This window comes from Rhodamnia argentea, chromosome 6, assembly GCF_020921035.1.
Source record: "Rhodamnia argentea isolate NSW1041297 chromosome 6, ASM2092103v1, whole genome shotgun sequence".
Lineage (NCBI taxonomy): Eukaryota > Viridiplantae > Streptophyta > Magnoliopsida > Myrtales > Myrtaceae > Rhodamnia > Rhodamnia argentea.
Window position 1 is genome coordinate 11182802 of NC_063155.1, and position 11058 is coordinate 11193859.

The following is an 11058-nucleotide window of genomic DNA, read 5'->3' on the forward strand; positions in this document are numbered from 1 at the left end:
ACCTTAGTATTCTGCTCCTTGATAGTTAGGAATTGGAGGAATACACGTGAATCAACTCGATATCCTATCATCGTTCATATTATGCCTCAGTTACATTTTTAACGTTCGAAGAATTCGATCTGAGTTTGGGTTTGAACGTGTTGGATCTCCCTCGGAAGGAGTTTGGGTCTGTTTTTGCATTTCTTATTTTGGCCATAGTCCGTTCTTATCAGAAAATTCTTGAATAAATATGATGATAAACATTCGAATATAGTTGCTGATCTCGTACTTGAATTGTCAATGCTTTCTGTCCAGTGATTTATATCCATGGGAAACACAAGACGCATCATCAAACGTTTGGGTAAACGAGTGGTGCAGGTAAGCTACGAGTTAGAAGAGAAGGTTGAGAAACAACGCAATGGTCGCAAGCTACACTCTAATTCAGGGACTGCAAATGTGAACGCGTCAGGTAATACCTACCTATGTATATTGCTCTGAAGTTCTGCATCATGATATACTAATGTGGTCCAAGTATTGGTCTGGTTTGATAGTGTTTTATCCTTCTTTTGATATTTTTAGAATTTACTGTCTGATAGATTCCTCTAGAAAACAAAAGCGCGGGTTCACGCGTCTTCCGGGTGTATGGAATCTTCCTCCTGGGAAACGCACCAGGGTTCTGTTAGGGAAGAAAATGCAGCCTATTGGAGTTGAAGGAGGTTTGCTCGGGAGTTTCTCGGGACCATTGCTAGAAATGGCGAGTTGGCACCATTGTTCACAACTTGGAAGCAAATTACTGAAGATATGAGACATGCTATGATTCGGATTGTAGAGGTTGTTAGCTAGTCTTCAGATAAAATTCCACTCATCGTGTTATAAAGTATATAACATCATTATGAATTTTTCTTTTTTGTAGTCCAAATTTGATTATCCTCGTATACCAGCTATGGAAAAATGGATTCTACATTCCATAAACTCTAAATGGAGAAATTGGAAAAGCAATCTAAAAGCTGCTCACTACGATAGCTCTCAGCCATTATCACATCATCTGAAGCATCTTCCGGAAAGGGTGAGAAGAGATCAATGGAAAAAGCTTGTCGCTTTTTGGAGTTCAAAGGAAGGGAAGGTATGAATCTCGTTCTAGCATTGTTTTAATATGACTTGTCCACCCTAAATGGACTTTTGCTACCCGATTAGTCAATGCCGGTTTTGTGATTTACCTTTGTTGTTTTATTTGCTGCAGAAGCTGAGCAACATAAATAAGGCTAATAGAGCAAAACAGAAGATACGGCACACCTTAGGGAAAAAAAGTTTTGCAAGGATAACAGCAGAAAAGGTACTCTTGTGTCTCCCCTTTCTGTTTCCCTAAAGGTGGTATTTATAATGTGAAATCAATAGTTCTCTTTAGAGGAGATTGTCGTAAATCTTTGCACATAAGTCCAGAGTTTTTTGCCACTTTTCCGACAATATGCTTGTTTTAACCGCAGTTGTGATAGGAAGAAAACATGATTGTCTATGTTGTTAGCACCTGCATTGATATGTTGTTCTTCCTCCAGCTTGGTGATTTGGATTTTCTAGTGACATTAGAATTATCCATAACTTGATTTCAGGTTTATCTAGCTTGCAAGGTCCACCATCATCATTCACGAATGATCTATACAGCGGCTAGAGCTGTAAAGTAAACTTGAGATTATGAAACCTGTACAGATTTCTATAACTTAAACCATCATACATGCGTGCACACTTACCACAATGGTTGCAAAACCATTCAATATAGTTCATCTAATATCGACCAATGTTATGCAGTCTTGGCAATGACAATATTGCTACTACGATGCACAGAATTTATACAGTTATATGAGCAGAAGCCGAACGGATCAAGAATAGAGAGCGAGCTGGAATGAATAGTCTAAAATTAAAACCCAAAAAGGCTAATTTCCTAGTGTGTGTTTTCATATGGTTTCGGTGGATGACAAGTCATATGACAATCACCAAGGAAAAATCATAGAAAGGAAGGACGTGATTATTTTTTCAATTTGATATCTTTGGACTTCTTTTCCTGTTTCACTGGACATTGGGAAATAATGAATGCCTTTTTGATATGGTTCGTTCAATTATGCTGACTAACCAAGCTCTGTCACATGATACATCGAATTCAATGAATTGCCTCTGTTAATAGGAAGCAGAGTTAGGAAGGGAGCTAAATCGTGTTGATTTGTTCATACTTAGTCACGAAAGAAAGAAGGGCAAGAAGCCGGTGGATAAGGCTGTTGCAGAGGCTATTGTACGTATTTATGAGTTCAGCTGACAATTGCTCCCAATATGTACTAAAATCAGTAGTTTAAGAAGTTCTTCATGTTATTAAACTGCAGGGAAGTATGAATGACCTCGCAGAGGTATATCCAGAACTTTGCAAGAGCGATACCCCCTTAAATGAAGATGTTGTTTCTCTGGTGTTGGGAAAAGAGAAACCTGGACGCATCCGATGCTACGGCATAGGGCCATGCCCAAAAGACTTCAGGGCCTCCAACTCTAGTTGTCATCCAAAGGAGAAGTTAAGGTCTGAGAATGGAAAAGATGAAGAGATTCACAAGTTAAAGGAAGAATTGAAAGCAGCAAAAGAGCAATTGAAAACCACAAATGGAGATGTACAAGAGTTACAGGCCCAACTGAAAAAGATGTCCAACAGAGTAGAGAAATTGTCAGCATACTGCAGACTTTAAGTGGTCTCACAAGATCTGGACATGGTCAGCAATTCATGAGACATGGTATGCAGCTAATTTCATTTAATTCAACATAGTGAAAGGTGTTTTATTGACTAAATATTGAGTCACCTGGATATTGGGGACTAAGGTGGATTAAAAGGGAATATTGGTGGATAGGCTTGAAACATGAGTTTGGTATCCGGATTGCTTTGATGAAGAGCTTGAAAGAGAGGTAGAAATGTAGCGTTATGTAACCATGTTTTTCCTTTTAGCTGTGATTACATCATGTTTTGGGTTTGCTTCTATTGCGTTATGCCTTGCTCTTTTCAGTCTTTTTGAAGAATACAAGTGATTGCCCTTATTAATCACTGCTGTGTTGTTTCTCTTTCTTTCAGTGTTTCGAGATAGGAACTATTGAGCTGTCCTGTTCTTCTCTGTATTGATCTTGGAGTGTTCTAGTAACATTAATTTCAAGACAAGTTGAAATGTTGCCGGTTCTGGCACTCGAGAGTGGTTGAGGGGCACAGTCAAATGCTTGGAAATGGTCACTGTTGATGTACTGCTTATTTAAATTACCTAATGCCATTTGCTGATTACATCACAGGACCTCTATTTTTTGCCCCTCAACGGATTTCTTCTTCTTCTTCTTGCTCTTAAGTTAGTCTTCTATTTCGCAATCGAATTTCTCGAGTTCAGTGGGTTACGGCAATGATTGTGATTTGTGAACTCTGCATTTGGATTTACGGCATTTCATTATTTATTGAAGCGTTCGTTTGTTGCTTTGGCGACTGTGTGTGTGTCAATGAACCTCACCATTATGCATTTTGCAATTTAGTGAATGGAGCTCCTCTATCCACGTCTCTGCATTTATTTCAAGTGATGGAAAATGTGGTTGGTCACGTCTTGCTCGTTCTGTTTTAAGGAATTAGCTTTTTAGAGCAGTTAGGTAGTATCTCTTTTAGGTTTTGATATGCTTTACATATTAATTGTGAGCCCCTCTGTTCTTCAATTTTATTACTTTCTGTGCTCGAAACTTCTCTTAAATCTCTCTCTAATCCAAATTATGAAGGTTTAACTGCAGGATGTTTAAATGATCACTAAAATGATATTGTGTGCTGGTTTTGTGCCCATAATGCTTAGTCTACTTTGACAAACTCATTTGATTGTAGGATGATCATCATAATAACACGCAAGAAAGATCTCCAAACATCATTTTGTGCTCTCAATCGTCTAAGTCATGAGCCATGCCCTAAGGCACGATATAAGTCTCATGAGCCAGTTGATCTGGCATTCCCTTACCTGTGTGGTCTTAGAAATTGCTTACCAAGTCAGACTTTCTCATCACAAGGACCGTAGTGTGAGAAACACTAGAGGGAGAATCTCTGAAAGTTCTAGTGCTTGTGAGATTATACAAATGAGGGGAGGGGCCCTTATATATACTATCACAGCCGTAGATCTTCTTTCAATTTAACAGTAGGGTTTCTATCTTCCCAACTACCAACTACCCGCATTAATTACAAAAATTCTCCGGAATATTGTACATTTCTTATATTGTCCATCCCTAAGAATATTCTAGAGAACTCAAGAACCATAGGAGGTTCACTTGGTCTTCTTGGATCATTCACGATCGTTCATACATTGAAAACCTCTAGACCGTGACATCTCCCCATCTTATTGGGCGACGCCCTCATCGCATCTTAGGCATTGTAGGCATCAATTTGCTTCTTGAATTGCCAAGGAGCTTCCGCAAGTTCCCAACTTGCTTCACTCTTCGGTAGGAATTTCTAGATCGAGTTCTTCAAACCGTGAGGGTCGGACCTCAATTTCTCCACGAGCCTACATCCCAAACCGATAGCCAAATGGAGAGGGTGAATGCATTACTGGAGTTTGACACAATATAAAAACAATGCAGAAGGCTAAGGCGTAAAGCTAATTGATGTAGCTCAGTTCTCTTATAGTAAGTCCATGGGCAAGAGTCCTTTGGAGATCGTGAACAAGGGGTTGATACGTCGATATGAAGGCCCATTTCGAGTGTTGCAACGAGTCAAGAGGGTGGCATATAAGCAGGAGCTCCTATCAAAGTCAAAGGTACATCCGATGTTCAATATGAGTATGCTTAAACAGTTTCATGCACATGAGGAAAATATGGACTGAGGTGAATCGCACCTCTTTTGATAAAAACCTCGTATGACCGAAATGTTGATCCCATCATGTGGATCGAGTCATACAGAAGAGGTATTGCACGCCGAAGCAAGAGTATTAGATCTGATGGAAGGGTCTACTGTAGAGTGAAGTAAGACGAGAAACCTAGGAAGCTCGTTGGCAATTAAAGAAGCAAATTGATGCCTTCCATGCCGAAGATGCCACAAGGGCATCGCCCAAATGGTTTCAACGTACAATGGATAGTGGATAATCTAAGAAGACCAGGCAAATCTCCTGCTACAACTTCTCGAGTTCTCTAGAATATTTTTAGCGATATGCAATATAGATTTCAAAATTATTTGTTATACATATCACATGTGTGCAACCACGATTCAGGAGTGACAACCATCAAGCTCTCCAGATTATAGGTCCGTCTGGACATGATACCCTCAGTAGATGATATAAGGTTTTGTTTTATTTGAGGGGTATCTGTGATGCAAAGCACTTCATTATAGCCCCAAATACTTGGTATCACTTCAACTTTCAATCCAGCGGAATAACAACACTTGATATCACTTGGACAAACTTCTGGGCTTATTCAGTAGAATGACAGTTTATAACCTTAAATTTGTAACCCTAAATTTAGTAGGATAATGACTAAGTAAAATATACATAGTCATAAAATGAATCAGTCAGCAAAGTAACTATTTTCTAGTTTTTATAAGCGAAAGTACATCATTCATTCAAAAGAGAGATTTTGGGTCTACCTGGTCCTCAGATTGCGTTCTTGGAGCTCCATCAACTCCGCGACTCCCTTGCGAAAACATAGATAGAAGTGAGGGATTAATATACCATTAAAAATTATCAACTAGTTTCTCATCACACATTTACCCAAATTAATATTGGCTCACAAAAAAGCTCAAAAAATTAGTACCCCATGACACATATACTTCAAACTAATTTTCATTTGACAAAAAAAAAATACTAAATTGGTACCATGAAATATTATCGCAAACCTATTCTCCATTACAAATTTGGGATTTGACATGAAGGGCTGATTTGGGTCGGGAATACCGATTTGGGATTTTTCGCGAGACGAAATTTAATTTGGGGTAAAAGTGTTGTAAAGTACTAGGTTAGGATTTTTTGGGAAGATGAAAATCTTTTGGGAGTGAATGCATCTTGAGAGTACTGACCTGGGATTTTTAATAGTGTTAATCCTCTCCGCATTTGGTCATCCGTATTTCTAGTCATGATAGAACTAGATATGATAAGATAAGAAATCTATAAATTTTGTCATATCATATCCATTGTTTGGTGAACTGCAGATTGGAAGTCGGATGTTTTCGTATCTTATCCTATCTATTGTTTGGCGTAAACCGTATATAAATATAAATGACATCTATGTCCCTACATAGTGCCCCTAAAATAATATCAATATTATTATCACACAAATAACATTCTCATGCACAACTATACTTGAAAACATGCACAATTAATTAGACTTACAAACCTTGTTGCAAAAAAAAAAATTAAATTAGGCTCATAATACCACTATATTTAAATTATTCTTTACTTTATTTAACGGACACTTCTAATTGATCGAAGTTTGTAAAATAGCAAGCAAGTATTATCAATTCGTTTGAAAGCAAGATAAATGGTACGGAATTGAGCCTTGGAAGAGGTACCGTAGTTTAGCCATGGTTCAAATATTACATACGAAATGGGTCTCAATAATGACAAAACAGCACCATATTATACATGTCTAATAGCAATGGGAAAAAACAACTCACACCTCAAGTCTTATAACAATGGAATCAAACGATTATTTTAAAAACGTCAAATCATACAACTCCTTCATATCCTCGACTTGCATTCTATTCATTAAACATTTGTAGTGCAAAATTTTGTCTCCATGTCGTCCATTGATCCGACAGCCCAACAACATCAATTGTTTCCACATCTTCAATGGTATTAGTAACTTCATCTAACTGCGCCTTAATTGGATCAATATCCATTTCTTTTCTTATCACATCATATCCAGTGCTATCTTGACTAGAAATTCGAAAGACCAAATGCAGAGGGTATTAACATTAGTAAAAATTTCATGGATTTTGTCATATCCTATCCATTGTTCGATGAATCATGAATTGAAAGTCGGATATTCTCATATCCTGTCATATCCATTATTTGGTAGAAACCGTATATAAATATAGATGACATATATATCCCTATGTAGTGCCCCCAAAATAATATCAATCTTATTATCACGCAAATAACATTATCATGCACAAGTGTAGTTGAAAACGTGCACAATTAATTAGACTTACAAAAGTTGTTGCAAAAAAAAAAAAATTAAATTAGGCTCACAATACCACTATATTTAAATTGTTCTTTATGTTATTGAACAACACTTTTAATGGATCGAAGTTTGTAAAATAGCAAGCATGTATTATTAATTCATTTGAAAGCAAGATAAATGGTACGAAATTGAGCCTTGGAGGAGGTAAGTAACCTATAGTTTAGCCATAGTTCAAGTATTACATAAGGAATGTGTCTTAATAATGACAAACCAACACCATATTATACGTGCCTAATAGCAATTGAAATAAAAAAAAAAAACAACTTACAACTCAAGTCTTACAACAATGGGAAACAAATGATTCTTCCAAAAATGTCAAATCATACAACTCCTTCATGTCCTCAACTTGCATTCCACTCATTAAACATATGTACTGTCAAATTTTGTCTCCATGTCATCTAATAGTCTGGCCTCTCAACAATATTAATTGTTTCCACATCTTCAATGGCATTAGTAACTTCATCTACCTACGCCGCGATTGGATCAATATCCATTTCTCTTCTTGTTAAGTTGTGTATAAGGAAACAAGCTATGATTATTTGACCTTGCATATTGACTAGATAAAAAGATGGACTCCCGAGAATAAGCCATTGTAATTTAAGGAGATCCAAACATCTTTCTATGACATTTCTAGCTTGAGAATGCTTCATGTTGAAGTACTCCTCAGAAAATTTGGCATACAACCTACTATCCACTCGGATAGGTGGTATCAAATATCTCTATATGGAGTAAGAAAGCCCTCCCCATTTGTGTATCCATCATCTACAAGATAATAATTACCTAATAACAAAAAATAACATTATTAATTGTCTTATAATCGTGAATACATACATGAAAAAGAATGCAACAAATTTATAAAGGCTTATCTAACCAACGAGAATTTTCAGACTATTTGGTTTAACTAAAGCATCTCGAAGTACTATAGAATCTGCTGCGGAGCCTTTCCATCCAGGTAAATCAAATATAAATCTCATGTCACGTGAACAGACTCCTAACATAGTAGTCGCTACCTCGTCCTTTCTATTTCGGTACCTCGGTTTATCAACCTCCAAAATCCATACCCTAATGTATGTGCCATCTAGTGCTCCTAAGCAACCCAAGAAACATGAAATTAATGAAATAATCTTAATTTTAAAGTATTAAATTAAACCTTGTAATGGAGTAAACACACCTTAAACCATTTTCATCTCTCTATAGCGACCAAAAATTAGGCTAACGGATTATTAGGTTAATTAAATCAACTAACCTAATTCAGACTCTCCCAAGTCCTATCTAATCACAACTTAGGTTCAATTCATGAAAAATATTCAATTGGAGCCACCACTAATCATTTTATGGAAGGTTGATTAGAAATCTTAATAAAATAGCGGGAGAACTATTTTATTTCTACATACCACAGAAAAATGAGTTTGGTTACTTGGTTACATTAATTGAAAAAATTAATGCCCTTTCGGTACCAATTTCACGAAAAATCCCTTTTTGATTGATCGATGTAAATTGATTGATTTAGGAAAATGTGACATGACCATGTATTATGAAAATGGTTTGATTTTTTTAGTATTTTCGGCAAAAATAAAAAGCACTAAAAAATCAATTAAAAAAAACTTGAATAAAAATAAACAAAAATGCCCATAATATCCCTTTTAATTTCTATTTTTTTCGAAAATTCACTCATCCCCAAAGATCTAGGTTTGAGAAGAATTTTTATCCGCTACATCCTTAAAGATTCAAGCCAGTATACGGATAGGGGTATAAAACAACAACGTCCCTTTTGGTCAAAGGGACAAAACACAAAATTTTATACTAAATCACCATCCTATTCCATAAGATCATGGCTAAGGCATATAATTTATTTTTCGACGGGACAAGGCACATGGAAGCACATATTATGGGCGTGTTTTTTTATAAATGTGCAAACTTTATAACAAGCAAGCAATCAAACAAACATGACTAAAAATAAAATAAAAATAAGCCAATTGATTTTAATTTTCAAAAATTTGTAAGGGGTGGCTGAAAATGTGATGTGAGGACCCCCTTTCCTCATCCAAAGTTCGAATTAATTTGAGAAAAATTATCCTTAAAAAATTGGATATTGTCCAACTGAGTTCAAATCTTATCTCTACTAAAATAAATTCAGGAAATTCATGAGAGATAAGATAAGATTAAAACCAAGCACTAACAATCCACATGCTAGAGATAAGCATTCAAAGTAAAGGATTTATCCGCAACAAATTCGATATTATCCAATTTAAATATCCTCAAAGATTAGACAAAGTTCAGTTTATTAGACTTCATGCAAGATAATGCAACTCAACCAATTAAGTAATAAAATTCAAAAGCAAGCATCATCTATCCACATGAGCAATTTGGCCATTGAGAGTGAGAATGCCGAAAATTAATTCCTATTCCGCAAAGATTTTTCCATTTTTCAGTTCATCCAATTTGATCCAAAAAAATTGTTGAACAAAATTTGAGAAAAGATTTTTCCAATCAATTTAATCAATTCTCAAAGATGTGCATGCAATTCAACTAATTTTATGGTCAAATTAGTCTTGTTCAAGGAACACGGAATTTTTATCCTAAAGATAGCAATTTTTGGTTTAGCCATGGATTTGGTCGAAAAGGTTTAATTTTCCCAACTGTCATTGCAAATCAAGTATGCTCATGACAGTACAAGAACATCAGTGCAAGTTTCCAAGTGAACAAGCATAAATTGGCAATCGAAAGTTGATAAGAATTGCCTTTCCAAACTAAATTCCATGACGCGCACTAGCTGTATATCTCGCCTAGTATAGCCCTTTTTGCTCAAGATGAGTTTCGGATTCACCCAATCTCTAACAAAAGATAAGTAGCAATGTTAGATCTGCAATAACAATGAAAAATAAGATTGAATCAACCTCGGAATGAGGCCGTTTTGCGGCTGGACAGCGGGACTTGTGGTGGCCGTTTGCGATGTGGATGGTGGGGGACGGTGGTGCTTGGCTGTTGGCAATGAGTATCGTTGACGTCATGAGAGGGAAAGCCACCGGTTGTGCTCGCCGGTTCTCGGTAAGGGAAGCAATAATATTGATCAAGGTTCAAAGAAACCCTTTTTTTGTGTCTAATCAATCCTTCCTATTGCTTCAACAGTTTGACTCTTCACACATGATTGGGCTGGGAGGAACTCAATGCATCAATGCTGGACAAGTGGAAGCGTGCATCTTTCCTATGTCCATTTAACTTGTGGACGTCTCTACTGGGCACATCGAGAAGACTAGGTTTCGATTATTGTGAAGGCTCGCCCAGGGCTCGTAGTGAGATCTTGACATCAAGGAGACTCTCAATTAGGGCAACAGCAAAGTTGCTTAGAGAAACATAAGCAACGATAGATGGATGTGCTCTACCGACTTCATTGGACGATCTGCAAAAGAGAAAACTTCACAGCATGGACTGATGTGGCCCCGTCATCCTAATGGGCAGCGGAATTTGAAGTCGCCTCGTGTTGGCTTACAAGCTCCCCACTTCTCTTATTATTTTTTGAGTGTGCCATGTAATTCTATGAATGGCCTGGACAAAATAAAAAGTCAAAGAATCAAAGAGCAACGCAGATATGTGATACTCAAGAAGGATCCACTCCCCTTTTCTTTTCAATGTGCCCCCTCCTTTTGGCGTAACATGCATATCAATATGATTGCAGTAGATGTGTCCGTGGAGAAACCTTCGGCTCACCTCTCAACGTCTTTCTCCTCTTCTCTTCTGCAGCCCTCAAAACCGTATGCGCATGACCCTTACTAGCGAACACTACCGAATATACCATGAATTACGGAGGGAACCCGGGAAGTGCAGAGAGATCAGAAAACAATTCTGCCCGTGTCTCTCCCGTAGCTACGCACT

At 37.1% G+C, this 11058-nt stretch overlaps 1 protein-coding gene across 10 annotated transcripts; it reads left to right on the forward strand.

Moving 5' to 3' along the window:
- Positions 1 to 288: 288 nt before the first annotated feature.
- LOC125312540 lies at positions 289 to 3581 on the forward strand. 10 transcript variants are annotated; one of them, XR_007198912.1, is made up of 6 exons: positions 289 to 448; positions 576 to 772; positions 893 to 1102; positions 1220 to 1312; positions 1587 to 2260; positions 2349 to 3126. XR_007198912.1 is itself a non-coding variant. In XM_048281265.1 (6 exons), exons 1-5 carry the CDS (start codon positions 307 to 309, stop codon positions 2239 to 2241), a joined length of 678 nt encoding a protein of 225 aa, XP_048137222.1. In that variant the 5' UTR covers positions 289 to 306; the 3' UTR covers positions 2242 to 2260; positions 2349 to 3126. The 10 variants fall into 10 exon arrangements, 4 of the variants coding, with proteins under 4 accessions (XP_048137222.1, XP_048137223.1, XP_048137219.1 ...); XR_007198914.1 differs by having other exon boundaries at positions 1783 to 2260; XR_007198913.1 differs by having other exon boundaries at positions 2105 to 2260.
- The last annotated feature ends 7477 nt before the right edge of the window (positions 3582 to 11058 follow it).

Coding starts and splice junctions, on each gene's coding strand:
- LOC125312540 (XM_048281262.1), top strand. CDS start 307: ATGGGAAACACAAGACGCATCATCAAACGTTTGGGTAAACGAGTGGTG. Junction 449..575: donor TGCAAATGTGAACGCGTCAG/GTAATACCTACC, acceptor ACTGTCTGATAG/ATTCCTCTAGAAAACAAAAG. Junction 773..892: donor CACAACTTGGAAGCAAATTA/CTGAAGATATGA, acceptor TCTTTTTTGTAG/TCCAAATTTGATTATCCTCG.